Here is a 24,978-nt window from a genome sequence, read left to right as displayed (position 1 = left end):
GCCGCAATATATTTAGACTTGTGCTTGTTTTTGCATCTTAGAATAAGCATGTTAGTAGGAACAGTGGCATATTAGAGTAGTGGTTCTCAATTAATGGTACCTGTGTAGATCCAAAGATAGATTTAGGTGTATTGTAGGGTTTTCATTAAAATCACTACATATTTATTATCTTTAGCAGAAAAATTTTGCTCAATAGTTTTATTACAATTCTGAACTACTGAATGGATTTTTAATTTATATTTGTGTGTGTTGTCATATGTTCGAACCATATTACAGCAATTTTTATGTCCTTGAAATGATAAAGTTGTGGCATGCTTCTAAACATACACATGATACTCTTGGGGAAAATTAGTTTTTTGTCTCTGTCATTGCATGACTAACTTTTTGATAGAGCAGGATGTATGATCTCAAAGACCGAGAATCTCTGCACTAGACAAAAATCTACTCCCTCATATCTGGGAGAAAGTTTCATTGAAGACAGTGGTTTTTTTCTAATCGTAAGCAGGACTTTATTGTTAATCATACATTCATGAACTCAAGTGGCAATCTCAGATTACGATATGCTCCCTAATTAACATATGAGGAAGGTGTGCCTGGGGGGGGATTAAAGTCAGCTAAGGCATACAAGTGTATAACATAATTCCCTTCTACTCCAAATACAATTTTAAAAACCTCTTACAGATTATTTTACCTACCACTTGTCATGTAAAAACTCACAAATTTCCCTTTTTTACATTGGTACCACTATAGAGTTTCTTCCAGCAATAAAACATGAACTACTAAAGTTAATAGGGCACAGCTGAAATCACGTCACTACAGTTAAGGAAATGAATATCGTTGAAACTACTGCTGGAATTTGAATTTGTTGTTTTTAAGCCACTTTGGGCTCTTGTATGTTACTAAAGCTGCCCTGTGATGCTTATATTGAAAATGCAGCATAGAAACTGTAGAAATAAATGAGAGGAAAGAGTTTGCAGCCAAAATCCCATGAAGAAAGAAAAGAAAATCTAAAGATTTCTTTTTCTCTAACTATAAGTACTTTGTTTATTTGTTGTATTTATTACTGAATCATGGGCTATATCATATTTACAAAAATTGATCTATTTTTAGTATCCCCAGAATGCACCTGTAATGTAATCTGCAGTATGCCAATTTACTGGAAAATAAACATCTTACTAGTTCATTAAAAACTGTCAATTGAAAATATTTAGCTGGGTGTCAGTCTTACAAAACATATGTTTTACGTTCTTCTGAGGAAATAATGTTGCCTGCATTAAAGATATATCTGCCTGTCTAAGAAATCTCCTCTGTTCTTCTTCAGTTACATGTTTCATTTAAATTTTCCTGAGCTTTTAATTTGCCAGAGACGATTAGGTTGTCTCTACCCATATTATTACTTTTGTGTTGCACATATGTGCTTGTGAATAACTGCTTACTATGCAATACATATGTGCACATTAATACCCAAATCTTATTTTTCTCTCTTTTTTCCTCACCTTTTATTGTTTCCTTGTTTATTTTGTGTCCCTGTTGAACTTAGACCATCCTGACTGGGAGCAGCAGCTGTCTTTTTAATGTTTTGCATAGTGTTTGGTGGAACTGGTAAATAAAAAAATAGTAAACTTAAACAGACCTAATTTTGACTACTATCACAATGATGATGCATGCATTCAAAAATATGATAAAATCATCAGGACCACAATCTAGGAGAAAAATAGCTGTGTTTAACTCTGTGAGATGGCAGCTCAATACACTATGACTCTTAGGGCCTAACAGGTGATAGGCCTTGCCATCATGTCTGTTAGTATATCTATGGCAGAAAAGTGATGAAGTTTGAAATCAATCCCTCACCAGTCCTCAGACACATAATCCTCACTGTCAGAGCTGAGCAACCATTTACAGAGAAGCTCAAACATGGATCCAGTCTTCAAAGTTCATCATATATGTAGGCCTAGATGCAGAGATTGTTTGTTTAAGACTCCCACCACCACCAATGTATATGTTCAGCAAACATCTAGCAAATGTCAGTGCACATTAGACAGGAATCTGCTTTTATATTTTTTTTCTTGCCTCAGAAACTTTCAAAATGCTAAGCATGGAGGTACCCCTGTTTAACACCAAGCCTCCTTCCTATACAGCTCTCCTTCTCTCTGTTTTTCATTGAGGCTTGCATTGGAAAGGGGTTTGTATAAGGGACTTGAACAAGATTGCCTCTTGTTTTAGCATATTTTGATGTCTAGTCACTTATTACCATAACTCATTAACCCATTATCTCATAGAGCCCAATTATTACAACAGATAAGTAGCACGTGGGCTAATATCAAAGAGGTTTTTTCTGTTTTTGAAAAATAGTTCTATCCTCTTGTCCTTTAGAATAGAAAGAATTTACCAGTTAAGTTGTATCTACTTTATTTATAATTACAAATATAATTTAAAAGGAAGAAAGGAGCTCCTTGATAAACTGTGATACTACTTGTGTTTATAAAACAGTAAGGAAATCATATGACATTTGTCAAAATTTATATTCTTTATCCTTAGTAGCTTATCCAGTAAAACTGGGTTTCTCTCTTTGTTTTCCCTTGTTACAGTTTTGCCATTTTTCAAAAACAAATGCAGGACAAGCTATTATTTTCACTGAATTAAATATTTAAATTTCAGGATACAAACAAAAGCTTTTTTTCACCCTGAACAGGATATCTCTGTCTCTGTTTCTGTCTTAGGACAATTATAATAAATAAAAAGGAAATACACCCAATAGCTTCTGTTTCGGATGCACTTGGGCTGGACAGTGTATGTTTATCTTAGAATCTGTAAATTCTCTGAAGGTAAAATCGGGATGACAAGCCATACAATTAAAAAAAGAGGATGTTCTATCTTCTGCATTTAAACCTTGAAAGTAGTAAGGAAAGCTCACTGTTTTGGGGAACTTAAGAATATCTTTGCAATAATCAACGTATAAAAAGCCAAATACCCCACAGGTATATCTTCAGAACTTTATATGGAGTAGATACAACTTTGATTGTCTCTAAAGAACCAGCATGTTTTTATTATAGGTGTGTACATTTGTGTTTTTGTCTCTGTGTTACACAGATCACATCTACAACGATCCAGGAAAACAACATGTTTAACCTCTATCACTTCCATGAAGTAGTACGTTCTGACCCAGAGCATCATATGTGCTCTCAGATTTCTTGCAGATGCTTCAGCGAGAGGATTTTATATAAATCTATTTACTTTATTTATTTATTAAATTCATGCCCCACCCATCTAGACACAAGTCTACTCTGGGTGGCTATCCTTTTGCACATGGAAATTCTTCTCTATCCACATGGAGAGGAAGAACTGCACAAATAGAAAAAAATGTAGTCAGAGTCCCTCCCTGCATTTGCCCTCGGTAAGTCACTAATGTGCCCATTGTTTCCTGTGCCCTCCTATCTGCTAGATTGCCAGTCTTCCATGTTTACGCATGAGAGAGAATGTAATTGTTCCAACAAATATATGGCTCAGCCTGGATCTGAACATTAAGCAACTTTAATGATTTTCCTTTTGGGACCACAGAGGTCCATGTATATGATACACATTAACTTACATGGGGCATAACCGTTTCTTGGGTCAAGTGCAGTATTGATATTTTCTCATCAACTAGCTAGCTAATATTAGGTTCATTTCCCATGCAAATATGTACCTACCCATGCCATTCCATTGACTAGTGAAGCAATCAAAAATATATCTTGGGCAACTAATGCCAAAATGAGTACAGCAACTGATGCTCTATGTCTTACAATTACCTGCCTAGCTCTGCATCATACCTACAATGTTAGTAAACTTTTGGAAAAACAATACATTAGCCAGTGAAAGGTTGTTCCCTAAACTCTGGGGCCTTCTAACTTTCTGCATTAGTGGATAGCAATCAGTTAGGGCAACATAATTTGTATACCAGAGACAGTCCTTTGTTGCCACTGGGCACAATTCGTCAGGCTCAATGGGTTGAGCCCTCCTCTCTAGCTTCTTTGGCCCTACATTTCACCAAGTGCTTCTGATATTCCAGAGGTGGCCCAAGACAATTTGTTATCTGAAATGAAGCAGCAGATGGTACCCTTCCCCTCCAAATCACGGCAAATATGACTCAAAGAGAGCCAGATTATCCTGGCACTAGAGGCATTTTGGTTGTTTAAATATATTAAAAAATGCAGGCAATTCCCTCCATCTATATATTGACCTAGTCACTGTGTATTTACACAAATACTACTTCCCCAAACAATGGCTTTGTCATCAGCAGGACCCATCATCCAGCTGTTTCGTTTGTTTGTTGTGAATCCTTCTCCTCCTCTCACTTAGCACATTTTCTGATGTCTAGGGTAGCAGACAGACCAAGTGGCAACCCTACCCACAGTTTCTATAACACATAGTCCTGCACAGAACTTCAAATGAATGGCAATGATGCAAGATTATGTGCACAGCTTCTGTTCAGTTCTATGGCATTTACCCAAGAGAACTTCCTTGCAGTTTATCAGAGCCACCTCTACCAATAAGCAGAGTGAGGTAGTCACTTCAGGCAGAAGATCTGGAGAATTATGAAAGAGTGGATTGTTTACTTCGTTATTACTGCATTTTAACTGGAAGAGATTCTTATGGGATTTTCAGTCTCATGTACCAAAAAAAAAAAAAAAGAGGTTGGCTCATTGCAGGTATTATGCCACTTGACTTGGGCAAATGGGAATTATCTTTTACTTTTATGGCCCACAGTTCCCAGAATTCCCCAGCAAGTATAGCCAATGAGATATCCTTAAAAAGTAACTGTTCTAGGTTTTGAACAGGGCTCCATTTGCCTCTTTGCCTTCTTCCTTAGACAAACATATGTCTTATAACAATCCTACAGATTTTGTCTCATGTGTATCAATTTGTCTCTCACTCACTCTGTTGTAATGGCACCAAAAACTGTCTGTAGGCTGCCTGTCTTGTAGCAGTCTGGCTTTATTACTCATTTTGTTGTCTATCTATATGTCTGTCTGTCTATCTACCTGAAAAACAGTTCTTAAAATTCTACCACATGCTACAGAATCTTAAGAATTATGGGAGAAGATTATGCCATTAGGAGCTTGATACTTATTGGGTATGAAGACTGTTGTTTTATCAAAACAATTACCTTCACAAGGAAGAAAGATTCCCCACACTTCACATTTTCCAATCACAGTTATAGCCAAATATGAGGCAGAAAACAGGCTTAGCCCCATGATAACAGATCAAATACAACACTTCACTTTCTTCCTAAATGAATGGCTGCCAGGAATTATAGTGCAGGATAGTAAAGTACTGCACGTGACACTTGCATTTCAGGTAAATGTTACCAATATGGGGAAAATGTGAAATCAATTACTGTTTTGGACCCTAACCCATGGGATCCCATTGCCACCATGGTCACATTGGTTGTGGGATTCTGAGGTTTATAGTCTTATGAAGTAGAAATTTATCCATCTGTAAGGGAGCTTTGGAGGCCTACTGTTTGAGGACAGATTGAATAAAGCTGTGCTGCTCCTTGCTAGATGTCATGTTTCCTTCCATGTACATCTTGACCAGCACAAGGACTAGAATTTTGCTAGTCTGATATTAAGCACCAATTCTGTGGTCCACCTTGTGACACACATACAGTTCTACAAAAGCAGGCCTGGCCACAGACAATGTGTAGGCCAGTGGATGACATGGTAATTCAGCACAAGTTTGCTCAAGTATTTTTTTTTCTTCTTAAATGTAATATGTCCTATATATGTATATATAGTTCAAATATATTGGGTGATGCCAATATATATATATGGCTCAAATGACATCTCCCCCCGTGGGATAATTTTTATATAAATGGTATATATATATATTGGCATCATTCACATCTATGAAACATATATATGTGTGTGTTTCATAGATGTGAGTGGTGGCAATATATATACCATTTATATAAAAATTTTCTATATATAAGACATACTGCTTTGTGTTTATCCCACGGGAGGGGGGAATGTCATTTGAACCATATATATATATCTATATGTCTGTGTATATATATATATGTCCTTGCTACTCAGCTTTCTTTGCTATGAATAATTACCAGATTTGTGGATTCAGTGGCTTTCTTTTCTCCATCAGAAATGCACCCATTTTAAAAGGATGACTGTTCATAGTGTTTGCTAGAGTGGTACATAGAGTGTCAGATGAGTATGGGGGAGAAATGTCCATTCAGATATAAAGTTCGCTCAGATCTGTCACTTTCTCTAAAGTTATTCTACTTGGCAAGATTATTATGAAGATAAAATAGAAGAGGAAGCAATAGATGATTCCTTGAGCACTGGACAAAAGTACATTAATTAAGAATACAGGCTGAGTAAAGGCCACTGGTCTTTCTCATGCAGTATCATTTATGCCAAGGGCAGCCAAACCGCAGCCTTCAAAGATGATGTCAGTCTAGAATCTATAAAGCCCTTTAAGGCTTGGGTCCCAGCTACCTGGCGGACCATACCTCTCTGTATGAGCCTTTTCAGCACAAGATAATCAGAGGAGCCCTCCTCTCAGTCCCACTGCCAGGGTGGGCATGGTTGATGGGGATATGCGAGAGGGCCTTCTCTGTGGCTGTTCCCAGGTTACTGAATGCTCTGCCTCTGCTGATCAGGTGGGTCCCCTCCCTTTTATCCTTACACTGACAGCTGAAGACCCACCTTTCAGGCAAACTTTTAATAATCATGACTGAGTCCCTGAGTCCCAATTTTTCCTTAAAATGCTTTTTAACACTTGATACATTTTTAAATATTCAATGTATTTTAATCCGTTTTATAGTTCAATTGTTTTAAATGTATATTATGTTTTTAATTCTAATCTTTCATATATTATGAGTTACCTTATCAGGAGAAATACAGCCTATAAATAAGACAAACAAACAAACAAATATCCCCATCAGTCTTAATCAGCACAGCCAATGGTATGTCACTGACATTCTGGAACTGCAATTGAATATTATCTGGAAGGCTGGACTTAGCCCACCCATTATGTGTGCTGACAGATTTCTATTTATTAGGTGACTCTACAAGGCTTCACAGAAGAATCTATCTTAGCCCAGCATAAAGAAGCCATAAAGATTGGACCTACATGTGAAGGAGACACTGTACTGTTGAGCAACACACTTCCTCTAAAACATTCCAGTAACTGTGCATTAACTGGAAGTGGTCATATTATGGTGGACCGTTATGTGAGAAATGAAAGCAGGATTGTATAAATGTCTGCCTTTGGAGGCTCTACTCCATGTCCTTGAAGAAGGAGTCTGCAATCCAAGAAAGCTTACACCAACTAAAACCTGTTACTTTCAAGGCGGCCCAGGACTAATTCTTGTTGATTTCTTTTGCAACAGACTAACATGGCTGCCTCCTCCAAAAACAGCACATATATCTAAAGCGACTGTGTTTATGGAAAGATATCCCTTTTCATCATCTAGTTGTGGAAACATTAATGGACAATACTGAATCTTTAAAAATAAACACATTTTTCTGAACTTTCTCTTGTATCAGTAATTAAAACTAGCAAAACACAAGGCTATAAACTCAGTATTAACTAAATGCTAGCTACTACCTCATCTTCAACTGACTTTATATTTCCTGCCATTATTTTACACACTAAAGACAAAGGGCAAATTTTTGTGGTCTGTTTACAGTCCTGTTTTTGCCCAGTGTTAATTGTGTGCTGGCTTATCTGATAACTAACTTTAGTTGATTTTTACCTCATAAACAGACTGTACTCAGCAGTGCTTTCCTACTTCAGCCTCTCAAGAAAGTCAGTCTGCGTCTACTGCCATGCATGCCCCAAATGCGTAGAGACACCACCACCATTCTGTGGGATAATAATAGTAGCTCTTCATGAGAGAAAGATTATTCATTAAGGGTCAAACAGAAAGATTTGAGAAAACAAGGAATTCTTTAAAATTTCAGAAATCCAGAAGACCCCAGAATAAAAGGGAACGGTGAAACGTAGGTTTTAGCAAAGAACAAAATGATAGCTTATTTCATCAGAGACTGGGAAGATAAATGGCTGTCCATAACAGTTTATAATGATTTTACATAATTATCACTATGTGTTGATATGTGCATATGACTTTTAACCGTTCTCCTGATACTGTTAGAATCAAATACCCTGGGCTCACGAAGCATCTGATGTCACATTAGTGGCCATTTTAGAATAACGTTATAGTTCTAGCCTAGCTCTTTATTAAAGCCATATGAAAGGAGTCAAGTTTTGTTACATGAAAAGATAGCTTTTTTTCTTTATGAATATTAGTAACAAATTAAACATTTAAATAAATGCACTTGCATTAAATTTCAGAGAATATTATACATTGAATACATTGTTATAATTATGTTGTGAATACATTGTTATAATTATTATGTTGTGACTGTTTAGTCAAAGTCTTGAAAAATATGAGCTATGGAGCTCTTCAAATAACAATACTTGATGATCTCAAGAAGTTACTAAACAAGTTATTGAAGTATTTTAAAATCAGAAAGACCTATTGTCTGTTATATGGGCATATGTATCTTACTTGTTTCTGCAAGTATACACATGATAGTTTAAACTGTTATTCAGTTTCTAAATGGTATTTACACAATGTTTCCTAGATCAGAGAACACACTAGGCGGCAGTCTCTAAAGAGAGTCAGCATGAGAAATAAAAGGTCACTCTAAGGGTTCTCTGTGGATTTGCTACGCACCCTTTGCTTGGGCTGATCTGCAATCCTCTGTTCCCAGGAGAACTTGTTTTACCCTCTTTAAAATTCCCGTGTTAACATATCATCCCTCGTGACTATTAGTTAACATAATGAGTGATACCAGTTGCTCTGGGCTTCCTATAGAGGTGCAGTTTTCAGGCTTTTGCCTTATACTTCATAGTGAAGGCCTAATTTAAATGCTAGCAACCATAGACAAATATGCTTTGTTGTTGTTGTTTCATTTTATTTTGCAAAAAGTTTTGCTCCTCGGTCTTTCCCAAGTGAGTCAACATAAAGAGCGTGATGTTCCATGTAATGGAAATCATTGGCTATGAAGAGGACGCACAGGGTTCATAAAGTGGACATCCTAGTTGCTGGAAGAAGTGTGAGCTCCTTCTTTACTCCACCCACATTTGTTCTAAAACTTCCCAGCCAAGGTGCATGTGACCATATATGTGTATATACAGTATAGACACAGAGAAAGAATGAGAATACAGTGACTTGTGAAGAGCAGCAATATCAGGCAGCTTTTGGCCTTGTACTGTGTGGACCACTGCGTGAGAATACGAGAACCTATAAAATGCAGAATGTATTTTGCTTTTGCATAAGTTCCTGTAAATATATATGTGCCACACCAATACAAAAATATCCACACACTAATTTGCCTTGTTACAAGGGGAAAAAACCTATACACCTAAACAAAGTATTTCACGTTTTAGTTTAATAGGAAGAGTTACTTATTCAATTTTCTATAACAGGTGGAGAAAAGTATGTTTTAAAAATAGTTTTTAACACTTTTTTTTACTCTTCAAGGAGGAATACTCAGGTGATGGAAACTATAAAGCGGGACCTCCTGGCCAAATTCAGAATATTTTAAAATATTACATCTTAATTCACGAATATTTACGATCAACTGCTTCAGTTTTGTTTCCATGTTAACTACAAACTGGAGAAATGCAATGTGTCTGTGTTAGCTTCTGGCTGAAGATCGCTTTAAGGTGATTGAAAGTGAACTTCTATGTTTGACTATAAAACAGGTATTTCATCAGAATTCCTCAGATGAAACAATAACTTACAAGGAATGGGACTGCAATGGGTGGGCAAACAAAATAATTATAATAAATTAAGATAAAAGTATTAATGGTCAGTGACAATATGAATATGTGGGATGTAAATATAGATCATTTTGATACGGAATCTGCTATGTAAGCATACATTGCATTTAGGTGACTCCCTCCATTTGGATGAACCTCAAGGGAAGCGTCTTCTTTCTGGGAACAGAGAGCTGATCATCTGCCATACAGCCAACTTCCCCTATCAATTTGTTGTTGTTTTCAAGTGATGGTTTTTGCAACAGGTACTGGTGTACGGACATTTTTTCATGTGAAGAAAAATAAGGTGATTGAAGGGAAGAGGACAAAATACAGAAATGAATAAAGGATGAAGAGAAAGGGCAAAGGGCAAGGAAAGGAATCAGCACTTGGTTTGGGTCTGTATGTGTTTTGAGGAATGGGAAATAGCATCAGCCCACAGCATAAAAAAGGCACCAGTCCCATTTATCTGTACGGAGCTTCACTGAGTGTGAAAACTGAAAAAGAGATGTACGTGGACGTTCAGCAATATCTACAGATGTTTACTGAGACTTACATCCCACTATGCCAAATAGAGTCCACTTCCAAGCGTGTTATAACTTAAAATTGACCTGTTACCTCTGCTATCAAATGTCAGTACGCTACCAGAATGAAACTTGTATGTACCTAACCCAGGTAGAGAGCAATACTGAGTTTTACTACAGTTGATGCCCCACTCCAAAATTCTGCTTGCCTGGTACGATCAGCTCCATGTTGCCTTTCTGTCTTCAACTAAGGCTGCAGTCCTCTGTGCACGTATTTCAAAGTGCGTCTGATTAAAATTGGTAGCTCTTTTTTTAAAAAAATGCATGCACACAACGGGTATTGCATGGTGTTATACCCCACTGCCATTTCTGTACATAAATTGACAAGCATCATTTTTAGCACGATAATGAAGGAGCTAAGAGCTATAATGCAATGCCTAAAGTCCAGTTCACCATAAAGATTGGCATGGCCCAAGACAGAACAGAACCATGTCTGAGATGCCAGCAGTCCATAAGAGCACATTTCTAAAGAACATTCTCTCATGTTACAGAAGACTGTGCATTGTACGATAACGGTTTACTATGCAATTAAGGGCCACAATGCTAGGATGGAAATGGTCTTCTAATTGAAAAATATCCTGAAAACCCATACTTGAAGATTCATAATAAAAAACTTAACTATCTGGTTCTGGAATTGAGAGAAGTTACGAACAGTTCTTTCTATTATGGCTATTATACATCTCTAATTAACTAGACCTGTTTCTCAAACTGATGGGTAAGACAAACACTTGTATCTTCCCTTTTATTTTTTACAAATAGACTGGCTGTGGAAAGAAGCCATAATCTTTTTCCTATAAATGAATGAAATCTAGTCAGCCAAATATGGCTATTATTCTGTATATGTAAACACCGTGCAAACTTATCAAGATTTTAAGATAAGCTGTGGCATGATTTGGGGAGCATTCATCCTGGGAAAGTTTCCACATGATTTAAGAGTAAAGCTGACCCAGTTGGATTTCTGCCTGCCTCAAATCAGTCACCTCTGGCCACTGTTTGATGGCATGCGTGAAGCTCTATCCAGGTCAGCTGATGAAGGTGCCACCTCTTGGTGCAGCAACTTTTATGACTGTGGTCTCACTCAGAGGTATCTCATTCATTTAGCTGAAATGTAATTGGGAGTGGAACTGGGAGCAGGAAGGCAGCCTGTACGTACAAATGTTAAGTTAAGACAAAAGGGGGAAAGAGAGAGAGAGAGAGAAGAAAGACTTCATATGGAGTAAACTGAATTCTCCATGATGGCAAATGAATTAGTCTTGGAAGAACAGGAAGGACTTTAAGTCCTGACTCGAATTTATACAGTCTACTCCTTGGGTTGTGTATTTCTTTTGCAAAACTACTGGTGAGGAATGTGGGTGTGGCAGCTGCTCTCTTCCTCATGGGCCAGGGCAACTGCATTGACAGTTTAGGCTTCCTTCTCTAACCCCTGCTTAATCTGGCTGGAGTTTACCCACTCTCCCTACAGCTGTTAAGCCTTTTCAACTAATCCTAAAAGCCTTCCTCCACCATGGGCGAATGGCCTTTCTGAAACAGAAGAACGGTGCAGCAAGATTATTTCAGGGTTGGGGTACGTGGTCTTTTGTTTCGGCCCTGTTATATAGGCCTCAAATGATCTTTAATCATTTTAATCAATGACTTGGGTGCCAACCCCTCCAGCTGCACTTCACCCTTCTGACACATAGATGGGAACTTTGGTGTAACTCAAGAGGAAGAATGAGTTGGTGGTGTGGGAAAACAACACTTTAAAGAGTCGTGAGAAGCTGAGAAGGAGAAAAACACGGCAGATTTGATTATTATTTCTCTGTTTCAAGGGCAAATGCCTTAGGACCAAGCTGAAATGTTAGTTTCCTTTCCACTTGTACAAGAAAAAAAGGAAGAATAAGCCTGCTCTCTGCTTGGTTTTTATCAAGCCCTTCTCTTTGCATGCTAAATGAAGGGAGGGGAGAACAAGTAAATGTAAGCCTGACATACCAAGCATAGTCAAAGGACATCATTAAGAAACACCCAGGACTGGAAGACATACTTGGTGGAAGTGGAGGATACCTACTAGGTCTCTGCAGAGGATTACATTTCTAGGGGACAAAAAGTAATGTTTCTCACAGTTAAGGTGGCATTTTAGAGAGGGGTCTCGTCTCTGCTGGGCAACAGGTGAAGGTATCTTGGCCTCTCCATCTCAGTGCTAAGGTCAAGCTCCCCTTTTAAGGTGCAAAGTTAAAATTCTGTTAGCACAGCTCCTCCCCTTCAGTCTTCCAACAGGATCGGTATCCTTTGGTCCTCTCGTCCAGAGCATCTACAAGTAAGTCAGCTTCCGCTCACTTCGGCCTCTGCCCCTCAAACCAAACGCACCCAGGGACCGGCCAGGCGGCTAGGGTTATTCCTCCTCGCTTCGCAGGCCCTTCAGGCGAAGAGCGCGCGCAAGGGGATCGCCCCCGACAAGGGCCAGGGCGTGGAGCCTCTTTGAACAACTCGGGATTCACCTCGCCCTGCGCTCCGGCCGTCGCCGCGGTGACCTTTGGCGCGAACCGGGCGGCTGGCGCTGTGTGGGCTGTGTGGCTGCGCCTGGGCGTGGGTCTCACCTGCATCTGCCACCCGGGCGAGTCCTCTCCTCCTTCCTCTCCCCCGGCAGGCTTCACCATCTCTTCGGAAGGCCTTCCGCAGCATCGACTATCAGGCCAGCCTAGAAAGAAGCACAACGGACGCTCTGTTAGTGCCCCCTGGGCAAGCAGGGCATTTTCTCAAGGAACTTGGAAAAGGGCTGGGGGTGGGGTCGGGGGGGGGCGGCGGAAGAAGCTGTTCCAACGAAGAAGGTGGGAAGCCAGGAAGGTAACCCGCAAGCCAGGGCACACCTAGCGAGTAGCATCGGTGCAGGCGGGCCGTCCTCGAAGGCAACTTGCAACTAGAGACGTCTTTAGAGACACGTTGCGGGGCAAGTGGGGGACGGAACAAGAGACTGAGTAGGCGAAGAACGACTTTAAAAAGAGTGAAAGAGTTCAGGGCCTGTCTTTAATACCCTCCCGGTCTCCCATATCATTTCCACCCCCTTCTCAACATGCTATATTTTTCACATTTCCGAAAGGCATTTGTTTGGTTTGGTTCTTCCACCTGACTCAGCTTCTCTTCAGCCAACTGGTCTCGGCTTTTGGTCAATTCTAGCGTACTTTAGGAGGGAAATTGGGTGTGGGGGGGAAAGGAGAGTAGAGACAAATGTTGAGAAGATGGAGAAAGAGGGTGTCTTTGGGGAGGGCCAGATAAACCATCTCTTTCCTCGCCTGCCTTCCTTGGGAAACCAGATAACCCACCAGTGAGATACGTGCGACTGTAAAAGGTTAACCCCCCTCCCTACGGAAAAAGGGAAGGAGGAAAGAATCAGCATCCCCTATGACGCACCCCTAGCTTTCCCGCAGCCTTTGCCTGCAAGGACGTGAGGATTTTTCATTGGGAAAAAGGAGCACCCGCAGGATGAGGCCTTGCTGTCCTTCTAGCCATGATCCCAAGCACAGCGGTCCAACCGATTTCACTGGGAGGGCGGCGGGGAGGTTGTTCTGAGCCTCCCCTTCCCGGATCAGGTCGTTCCGATCGGATGGAACACGCCCCACATGAGCAAGGTGTGGAAAGAGCCAGGGGTTGCCTCTCTCGCCCTCCACGTCGAGCAAAGGAAGCGGCTCTGTTATGCTGCGCAGAATTGAGAGCCCACCAGATACTGCTACGTATAGGTGTACCCTCCCCTGTACACCTATATGCCTACCCATAGTCGGAATGGATGCAGGGCAGGCGCTAAAGCTTGCTTTTGCTCTTTGGAAAGCGAGGCTTGCCAAGGGAGTGAAGATTCCCGCAATTTCAGCAGCTTTCTTTCCCTAGACGGAGAGCAACAGTTGACTGCCAGTGGGGGGGAAACCCGAGGAGGAATGACAGCTCACCCCACCGTAGCTTGGCTTCTGCAAGCGCTTTTCCCGGGGCCTCGCCCTCCCCTCCGTCCCCAGATTGCATAGGGCTGGGATTCTCCTGCCACCGGGGGACAGCCGAGCCAAACCGGCAGGCTCTTCCCACCCACTCTCTCGGTCTGGGGCTCCCATTCCTCCCTTCTTCTGACAACCCCCCCCCCCGCCCTTCCCACATGGAACTGGGAGCTTTCCCCTTCAGAGGCAGTTCCCAGGACTGGTGAAGAGAAGGGCTGTCGACGACTAGGAAGACGGAAATCAAGGCCGGGCCCACATGAGGGAATATGTTGTTGTCGCTGTTGGTGGTTGTGGTGACGTCCGAAAAGCAACCTTGGGAACAGGCTGGTTGGTTTTGAAGTGGCCTGCCCCTGGTTCGCGTTCCCTGCCCCCCCCCCCCAGCCCGTTTCTGCCACTAGTCACAAGCCTTGGCCAAGCTTGGGAAAGGGAAGGATGGGGAAGAATCCCAAGGGGGGTCTTTTGCTTTCACCCAGCTTCCCGGCTCAGCCCCTGAGCCGCTTTTTACTCTTTCCTGAGCCACCCTCGGGTCGTCAAAATCTCCTTTATCCCTGGAGAAACCAGCCGCCCTGCGCCTCGGCTGCTGAGCCACCCTCGCCCTGAATCAGGTTTCCACTGCCGCCTTCCCTCTCCTCCCTGAGCGAGAGAGAGGCTCCTTCCTGGCCAAGGGAGCCCTTGCCCGGTCCTGTCTGGGCTAGCAGGGGGATCCTAAAGGTTGTCCGTCGATGGAGAGCAGGCGGCTTGTGTGGAGGAGCTGGGCTTCCCCTCCCCTCCCTCCCAAGAAGGCTTCGGCAACCAATAGGCCCTGAGATTGCGACAAGCGGGCACTCCGTTGGCAACTTGCTATTCCCCCTCTGGTCTGTTCCACGGGGCTGCTCTGGCCGGGCGAGGTTCTTCGAGACATTCGTATTCTCGGGAGGTGGGAGCAGCAATGCAAGGGGCCTTCTCTCCTCTGCCCACCTCCCTGCCCATGCAATCCTTCTTGCTCATTACAGCCAAGAGGAAAGGCGAAAAGCGAGACAGGCTGGCTCTAACTCCTCTCGGCGCTGTAGATGGCAGAGACGAAGCACTTTTTCCATCGTGCTAGACAGCTGGGGCTGAGGCGCCTTCGCTCGCTCCCAGTCCCCTCGCCCAAACGCAACGCCTCGCCGGGGATTTCCCCGGGATATGGCCCCCTTTTTTTATCCCGATCAAGGCCACTTCGAGTTGGAAAAGGGGAAAGCGGGAAGATCGAAGGACTGGAAGTTGCTTAAAAGGAGGTTGGAAGTGAGCGGGGGGGGGGGCGGCGGCGGTTGGGGGTGATGGAATAGAGGAATCGCCTGATCCTGAAGGCTCTCCGAATCCGCGGCTAATTCGTGAGCTCCCCTCCTCCCTGTTATTTATGGGGTGATTCCCCAATATCCCACCCACTCCCGCTTTGAAATCAAGCGAAATCCCCCCCCCCAAATCTTACAAAGATAGTGAGTGGATGGCCCTTGCCTCTATATAGGAGGTGACAACTATATACATCAGCTCCAACCCCAATGGGGCGGAGGTGGGGATGAAACACATCACACCCTTCTAGAGGGGAAGGGGGTGTCCTCCAAACTTTGAGAAAGTTTTATTGCATTTTGTTCTGTGAAGATTCTCTCTCTATCTCTATCTCTTTTTAAGAAATAAAAAAAATTAAGCTGTATGAAATCGTCCAAGGAAAAGAGAGGAAGCCAGAGTCGATTAAGAAAGTTAGGGATTGTGAGAACAGGGGAACAGGAGAAAGGCGTTTAATTCTTTCGACAGACAAGCCACACACACACACACACACGGGATGCAGGGGTCGTGGGGTTACGGAAGGGGGGAAAGGGAAAGGTAAAAGAAAAAACCTAGAAAATCTAGATAAGTCCACGGCTCGGCGGTCGCGTAGCTGCTCCTTCGGCGAAAGCGCCCTCCGCGAATGCTTTTTGGGGTAAGGGCTTCCCGGCTAGGTAGTTATATACAGCAAGCCCAGACCGCAAAAAGATTCGCGAAGGACAAAGTCTCCCGTGGCTTCCTATATCCATCCATCCGGCTGCCACCAAAAAAAAAAAAAAAAAAAAAAAAAAGGAAGGAAGGAAGGAAAAAAAAGGTGGGGGGAGATCTCTCTCTCTCTCTCTCTCTCTCTCTCTCTCTCTCTCACTCTCTCTCTCCAAGGCACCCCAAGGACGGCCGGTGCTGCTTTCCCAGGCACGACAGAGCTCACCATCCGCCCCACCACCGTCCATTCATTCACACACGCTCCATGCCCATCGCGTCCCTCTGCAAGCCCATGCCGAGATCTCCAAGTCGGAAGAGTCAAAAGGTAGGGTGGGGTGGGGTGGGGTAGATTCCCCTTGGCCCAGTTCTTCACATCCAGACACCCTCCTCTTTCCCCTCCCCGTGAAGGGGCCGGGATTAGTGGCTCCCCGGATCGGGGGGCTCTGGGAGCCAGGCTCAGTTCGGAAGGCTCTTCCCCCACACCCCTCCATCGCTCTGCAGCCGAGCAGAGGGTCTAGCACTGTGCACAGACGCTGCGTAAAGAGAAAACTCACCCCCTGAGCACTAAATAAATAGAGAGGAGGCCGGCCGCTCATTGGTGCGGGCTAAAATCGTCACTCGCCAATCAGGAGGCGCCTCACATTTTTTTTCTCTCTCGCTCCTTCTCCCTCTTTTTTTTTTCCTCCCCGAAAGGGGAGGGGGGAAGAGCCGAGCGAGCGAGCGAGCGAGCTTTCTATTTCCATTTCTAATTATTCAACAAACCTTAGCCAAGACCACGTTCCCTAGTGCTGCTATGCCTGCCAGGTTGCTCCTTGCCCCCAGCACCGGGGCAGGTAGGGGATCAAGGGGAACCTGACTTCCCAAAAGCCACCTTAGATGCTCTTGGAGGCTCATCCCTTGGAGACTAACCTCCACCCCGAAGCCGCTAGGTTTCAAAACAAAACAAACACAACGCGAGCACACCCAAAGGAGCAGCTCTGGTGCTGGGAGGTGGGTGGGTGGTCAAGCTCCAGAGAGGAGCACCAGCCAACAAGAAAATATACATATATAATAGTAGTGGGGGAGTTCTCATGCATTGAGCCTTGCCTGATGCCCTGTTATGGAATAATCCTGCCATCCCAGGAAAGCCCACTGATGAAGGTGAGCCAATGGCCGCAGATGGTCCCTAGGCGGGATGACTCCGAAGGAAACCCAGCAGAGTTGGGATGAGGGCTTGCTGGAGGAAAGCGGGTGGCGCTACCTTTCCTTTCGCCCCGCAGTGACTTCTGAACCTTTGCTCAGCCCGACAAAGGAACAAGGGATGGGAGATCGGGATATGTGTGGGGGGGGGGCGCTGGGGGGTGGCGGCGGCGGCGGGGGAGCGGCGTTTGGAGAGACAGAGCATCCCGGCAAAAAGTTGGCAGAGGCCGACACTCAACTCACTCCACAGGTCTGCTGGGAACTGGGCTGGAAGCCTCAAGAAAGCGCCTGCTGGTTTGCAGCCTAGCTCCAGACCAAAGGAGGGGGGGAAAAAACGAGGAGGGGGAGAAGGGGGAAAAGAAAAGAAAACTCGGCACTTCCCCCTATGCAGGTCCTCCACAAAGTTCACGAGAAGGAAGAAGAAACATCCTCGACCGAAAGAGTCCACATGCAAGTACTTGGAAGTTCCCTCCTGCCTCCCACCTGCGACGACGTTCGCGCCTCAAGAGCACCGAGTCTCTAGCAGGAGATTCCCGGCTCTCTCGTTTTCTCTCTCTCTCTCTCTCTCTCTCTCTCACACACACACACACACACACACACGCCCCGAAGGTCCTACCTTCTCCGGTGCCTCTTCCCCACCAAATCCACCTCGGCCAGCAACAGCCTCTCCAGCAGCGGCGGCGGCGGCGGCGGCGGCAGCCCGGTCGAGATGCAAGCTCCAACTGAGCCCTACCTGCTTTCTCGTCCCCTTCAAGTACCGCTCTTGCTGCCGCCGCCGCCGCCGCCGCCGCCGCCGCTGCTGTTGCTGCTGCTGCTGCTGCCGCCGCCGCCGCCGCCGCTGCGGAGTCGTTCGCAACTTGCTTTGCTTTAGAGACCTGCTCGAGTGGCGCCTCTCAGAGATGGGGAGCGACGATCGGAGGAGGGAGGACAGCAAAAGTTGGAAGCCCCCTCCCCCTTTCCCCTCCCCCTTTTTTCCCACTTACCTTGTTTTGTTTGGGGGTGGTTTGTTTGGTTTGTTGGGGTTTTGTTTTGGGTTTTGTTTTTTTGTTTTTTGTTTGCCAGGCTCTCAAGCTGCCACTCTCGTGAGTCGAATAAGATCCTTGCCCGGAGGTAAAGGCATCACTTCCCCCAGTGTACGTCTCTTGTGTGTGTGCGTGTGTGTGCGTGTGCGCGCGTGCGTGTGCGCGCGCGTGGTTTGTGTGTATGTGTGTGTGTGTGTGTGTGTGGTTCCCCACCTTAACTCGTGGCAAAGCATCCCTTCCTCCAGGTATGTATAAACTACTGTAGTGTGTGGGAGGGTCACGATCTCGCTAAGTGCAGAAGATTTCCCCAAGATTAACCCCTTCCTTGCGGTATCCTTCCTTCTGCAACTTGTTGCAGAAGGTTGCGTGTGTGCGTGCGCGCATATCTATATATATCTGCACACACACACACACCGCACTCACGCACGCGCGTGCGCATACACACACACACACACACACACACACGGAGGAACCACACACGCGGACGGGGAAGCCAAGTCAAAGCAAGCCAGCCAGCTTGAAGGAGTCCAGCTGCCCCCCTGACGCCCGTTTTGATTGGATGGTCTTTTCATGTCGAGGGGACGTCTCAAGCCGAAGTCACGATTCCTCCTCAGTTTGGAACCATCTGTGACTGGAGCCATGACGCAGCCAGCACACATTACTCACTTTTACAGTCACGACTTGGAAATCCGTGCAGTTTTGCAACCAAAATTACACCGCCACCACTGAATTATTTAATAGGATCCAGTTAAGGGTAACCTTATGCATTGTGCTAGCAAAGATGTGCAGAATGATCTTGCAAAAGTGAGGACAGGGTGTGGGGAGACTGGAGGAAAGGAAAGGGGAGGATGGCAGATCGAACTTAACGGAGGGCTTTTTGTTCGTCTGAAATGAGCTTCGGTTGAGCAGATTACAGTATTTGTATAGGTCTCTTCGCGGGCTCCCATGTGGAATGTCAAGTGACTGGAAGCGACCTGCTTGATCTCAGACCCAAACGACCTGTTTGTCAATACAAGCAGGGAAGTCTCGGGAAAGAACCTTTTTTCCATACACTCTAAGGACTTCAGTGGGTGGTCGGGTGCTCAGTAATTGAGCCTTTGGCTTGCGTTTGTCTCCGTGGCAAGACATGTCCAAGCTATTACATGCAATCTGAACCGAGGCTGCTGAGACCAAACCTATTCGTCTGTATCTATCCTTCTAATGCTCTCCTGGTGATCATGTCTGCATCTCTCTCTCATTGTCGCTGCAGGAACCCTAGGTGATGCTGGGCTTTGTGCATTGGTAGGTGAGCTGTTTGTCTAAGCTTGAAATATACTGTGTTGCACTCTCTTAGGTTTGCTACTTACTTTCCGTGTTACCGGCCTTAAAGCCTTTCCCTGGTACAGATATAAGGTTGCAACTTCAAAGTGCCGTCTTCCCTCCCTTTTCTCCAGTCAGGCTGGGAATGCGCGCACAGGGACACACACAGAGAGACACACCGCTTTTCTGTTGTTAAGACAAATGGATTCGTGAATCTGGAAGCTGGGCTGTGTCGCTTTTTCAGAGAAATCTGATGACTTGGCTTTGGCTAGCTAGCATTCCTCTGAACTGGCATGATCACGGGCTAGCAAGACCATCACCGGCACCAAAAGGATACCGGGGGATGACTTCGGATATGTGTAGCCTTAATGTAACGGTGTTTCTGTTTGGTACACACAGCACAACAACAAAAATCGCCAACATCCCTTCCTTGCCACTTTTAGCCTTTCCACCAACTGATTGGTGAGAATCTTCCTGAGGGAGGCGAAGGAAGGGCAGTAACAACAAATATCGGCACCGACACAGACACGCGAGGCAAAAAGTGTGGGCATTTCGGAGGGGAGCAACAAGGTGGGAGGAGAAGGGGTGAGTCCAAATCAAACAGCCTATAGACTCTTCTTTCGAGAAACCCCATCATCAGGTGCGGGCTGTTCAAACGCACAGGCGGGGAAAAAAAGGGGGGGGCAGGAAACTCCAAAGAGAGCGGCGCTTTTACGCACCCAACAGGGGAAAATCTGAATTAGAAGGGAAGCCTCCGGTGCTTCACCAAGAAAAAAGGCTCGGCAACCTGGGCCCCGGTCCTCTCCATCCTATTCCACTCCAGTCGATCTACCCACCTCCCTCGGCTACTTGGGGACGCAGTAAGGGTGACCTAGCGACGGCGAGGCGAGAGGTCGAGGGTCCGCCAAGCAAGCAAGTCACAACTTAAGCAGGACGGGCTCCTTGTTTCAGCACCCGGGTCCGTGGACAGCAACCAGCCGGCCCTCGTTTGGGTGGCCGGCTTCCCTGGCTCAGCGCGAAAAGGAGGAAACTGATACTGTCAGCATATTCTACAGTCCTTTTATGTAACATACAAGGAAAGGAGGGGGGAAAGCCCCCCCTCTCCCCAGGAGCTTTGCCATCAGACTGTGTCTAGCCACCCTACTGAAAATGGGGCGGGAGGGGGGGGGGAAGAGTGTGAGAGCTCGAAAGAGCAAGAGAGACTCAATAGCGCCGACAGAGAGGCAGAGGGAGAGTTGCAGCCTGCTATTGATTCAGAGATTTACAGACAGGGTGATTCCCCTTTCTGCTAGAATTCCCCGTGTCTGGACTCCGTGCATGCACCAAATTCGTTAAGCAGACGCCAATGTACTTCTCGCCCCCTCCCTTTTCCTCCGCCCCCTCCCCTTCCACGTAAAAATAGAAAGAAGAGGAAAATAAACCCAGACATGCATCAAATACAGGCAAAAATTCACCGTCACTCTCTCTGCCGCATGCACAAGAAATATTACTACTTACCCAAACGGGAACTCCTTTGGTAGGGAGGGGAGGGAAGGAGAGCTGGGGCGGGTGTGTGTGTAGGGAATGGTGGGAAAGTGTTGTTGGTGGGGTAGGGGGGTGGGAGAAAGAACATACAGACGGGGGCGGGGGGGGGAGATCCAACAATTAATTTCCAGACAGTAGTTGGGAAAATATACTGCAGTGATGTCCAGGTTTTCTTCCACCCGCGCTGGCGTTTATATACAAGTGCAACTCTCTGTCTATTTCTGGAACGCGATCAAAACCCTGGTGCTATTTTTAGCAAGTGCTGGGGAGAGAGAAAAAAAATCCACACAAAGGCATTTCGCTGGAACGTTACGTCCAAAATATAAAATGTGCACTGACACCCCCCCCCCCAGCATCTCCCGCTGCTTTCTTCTTCATAATTTAGGCTTTTTAAAGGTGCAACATTGCAGAAAATTTAGAGGGGTGATATTGATTGCTTTCCATATTCTTCTATTGCTCAATGTTACCCTCCTCCCAACCCAGAGTTGGATTGAGTGACTCTGTCTGTTGCCTTGCAAACATTGTTGTGTCTGCCTTTTTGCATTGTTTTTATCAAATGGCTTTTAAATAAATAAAGAGAACACATACACAACAGCCATGCACTTCTTTACCAGCATGCACAAATGAGGATTTCGAGCAAGCTTGCTTGCTGTTCTGAGCAAAAGAAAGATCCTTGCACGGAATGAACTACACTCAGCACAAAGAAAGGCTGTTTTTAACATTTTTGTTCCTCCACCCCCGTCCTCCCCTCCCCGAAAAAGCCCTTTGTCTGGAGAATAAAGAATCTATAAATACACACATATACACTTAAAACGTGCATGTGTGTGTGCCCGATTGCGTTCTAGTAATTCACTATGAAGGGAGATGGGGTAAAAAATAGAACCATTATGGCTTGCAGGCTGCAAGAAGCCAGCCTGAGACTCCTTTGCAAGGCTGCGTCAGTTATCAGCTATTGACGTCACGTTCAGATTCTCCTCTTCAGAGGCTCCAGTTCATCATAAAAGATGTCTGTGCTTGGAGCTTTGTGCTTGCAGAGAAGCACTTCAAATCGAAGGAAAAGAGTTAATTAGCAAGCCCCACATTTTGGGGATGGGCGGTGGGGGTGGAATTGTCTCTTTTTGTGTATTTGCATTATTCCGCAGCTGTGTTTTTAAAACACACATACACACATAAATGCATACATGGGGGGGGGCGGGCGGGCGCAGGAGAGATGGAAGCAAGAGGGAGACAAAGATGTTGTTGAAAGGGTGTGTGGAGAGCTGAATATATTTTAAAATACACACAAATCTTGAAGAAATGAACTGCAAAGCAAAGCTTACTATACAGATGCACTCTGGAGGGACGCCCTCCGTGGTTCTCTACCTCTTATATTTTGATATGAGGTGGAGCAGGGATAGAAACCCTGAGATTCTGCATATTTGTCAAGCAAACAGGAGGGGAGTGGTGGATGCTTCTTAACAGCCCTTCCCTTGTAACTCAGGCATCCACCCACCCACTGAGAAATCTGGAGAAAAATAGTGTTCTGCATCCGTTTCCTTGTACATACACATATACACATACAAGACACTGCTCACATTTTTATTTGGCTACAGTAGCAAAAGCCATATATTGATAAAACTGGGATTAATTCTGTATATTTGTCAGGCAAACAGCCCTGTCTCCTAGAGTGACGCAAATAACAGATTCTATGGCTCTGGCTTTCTATATTCTGCACCCACGCACTCTGCTTGGTCTCCCACGGAATCAGCTAGAGAGAGCAATGATCCAGATTAGAGGGGAGGGGGAGGAGAGGGAGAGCAAAGGAACAAATGAAATTGCAATTAAAAATTATAATACTCCTATAGGTCTCTGCGCACGAGGCTAAATCTGATGCTACAAAGGCATACACCACACACATACAGAACGAATGCCCATCTATCAAACAGTCAGTCCAAAGGAAATTGTCTTATTGACAAATGTAGAGTATATTTGGCAAAGTGAGGTATTTCCTCCACACACATATTTCCTCCCCTCACCTCCATTAAACATATGTGTCTGCAAAGACCCAGATTACAAACACTGGCAAGAGGTTGAAAGATAGGTGTGGGTGGAGAGGGAAAACCACTGTATATCCTCAAGTGGATTAATCAGGACTTCTGAAGCAGGGTATTTTCTTCTTGTTGTTTTACTTTTTTTGGGGGAAAAGCATCTTCAAAGAAGAGCTTGCTACTTGTGACTTGTTACTATTTTTATAGGACTCATGTTTGGGGGAGCTCAGCACTAGCCATTTGAGTAAAAAATAAGAAAATGTGGGAGAGGATATTAAGAATACACACATACATGCAGACACACATCCATGAGAATGTGGATCAGAGTGGAAACTACAGATGTAAGGTGCATAGTGTACCACTGAGTCATGTGGCTAGTAATTTTCAGCTAGCCCACTCCACACTTTGAATGAATGAGAAAGATGAAATGTGAGGACGGTCAGGCACACTAAACTCTTTGCACACATGCATGCACACAATTTATTTGTGGTGATAATTAGTATTTTTTGGTGGAAGACAGCATCTTCCATGCATGGTGACTGATGAAGCAACACTGCATTTGACAGTGACTGCTACGAAGCCGACAACATTGGGGGACCTCATCTGCTTCAATTAGGAGATTACATCTGAAACGTTGCTAATATGGGGGAAGACTGATTTGGCTTTAAAAACATCACCCAGCTGCACTCTTTGTTTTTAGGCAGCTGTGCTCAGATGCAGTGACATAGGATGTTCCCACGTACCTCATCCAGGGTCTCTCCCTCTTATTTATGAGTCAGCTGTCTGCCACTACGTTCCTGAGGGGACACTCAATAATCACAGTCACAGTCCCCATAAAATATTAAAATACACATATCTAGAGCAAGTTAACAGAACCAGCACCATGCCACCTCTTTTGCCAGTTTGCTTCAGATGGCCAGGCTTCTTTTATCTGTGCATGTTTCTTAATATAAAAATACTGTACACAAAGATATATAACCTTGGTGCAATGGCAAGAGTTACAGTGAAAGAAAGTTCATAAAACAGCAAACAATTGTGTGGGCCTTAATGGTACAAGAAAACAGTCTAGAAGAGATAAACTTTAAAGACATTCAGTACTGGTTCCTTGGGTGAAAGGAAGTCTTAATGTTTAGCTTACATGCAAAACATTTACCTATATTCTCTAGCTAGGCCTTCTTTCCCCCACTGAAGGGCTTAACAGATTCATTAGGGTTGACAGATTTACCCTGTTATCGTTCCAATGACTTGTGATGGATGCTTGCCACTGGCCAGTATTACTGTGTAGAATGATACATGATTGTATCAGGGATAGATCTTATGGTATCCCATTATCAAATTCAAGGCAATACATTGAAGCAGCAACACAGTTAGTATGCCTTTGGTGGTAAACTTCTGTATAAATAATTAATGTATAATATTCTCCATCATTATTTTGCATTCTAAAATATTTTGCAGTTTAAACAATCCAGATGCAATCTGGTTTAATCTGGAAGCAGTTCTTTGGCTGAGTGGAAAATTAGATCTGCCAGTGGTATCCACTGATCCAACATACTGTATCACTTCTCTTCCATTTTCCATA

The 24,978-nt window shown here is 44.4% G+C and overlaps 1 protein-coding gene across 12 annotated transcripts in view; it reads right to left on the bottom strand.

Moving 5' to 3' along the window:
* The window catches only part of LOC144587873 (uncharacterized), a 133,768-nt gene that overhangs the window by 95,277 nt on the left and 13,513 nt on the right, over positions 1-24,978 (bottom strand). For 4 of the 12 annotated variants that reach the window (XR_013543073.1, XM_078389374.1, XM_078389388.1 and 1 more), the window contains exons 1-2: positions 18,144-18,227; positions 12,983-13,083 (exon numbers count right to left, since the gene is read on the bottom strand). Coding sequence is in view for 9 of the 12 variants with exons in the window: in XM_078389374.1 (XP_078245500.1) it covers positions 12,983-13,067 (85 nt within the window). In the remaining 3 variants the exon portion in view is untranslated. Of the gene's footprint in view, positions 1-12,982; positions 13,084-18,143; positions 18,228-18,510; positions 18,808-21,345; positions 21,635-24,978 lie in introns of those variants that run through there. The other 8 variants (XR_013543074.1, XM_078389375.1, XM_078389385.1 and 5 more) reach the window with 4 other exon arrangements.

This window comes from Pogona vitticeps, chromosome 1, assembly GCF_051106095.1.
Source record: "Pogona vitticeps strain Pit_001003342236 chromosome 1, PviZW2.1, whole genome shotgun sequence".
Classification (NCBI taxonomy): Eukaryota; Metazoa; Chordata; class Lepidosauria; order Squamata; family Agamidae; genus Pogona; species Pogona vitticeps.
The sequence above is the reverse complement of the archived record's forward strand: the minus strand, read 5'-3'. Positions and strand labels throughout refer to the sequence as shown.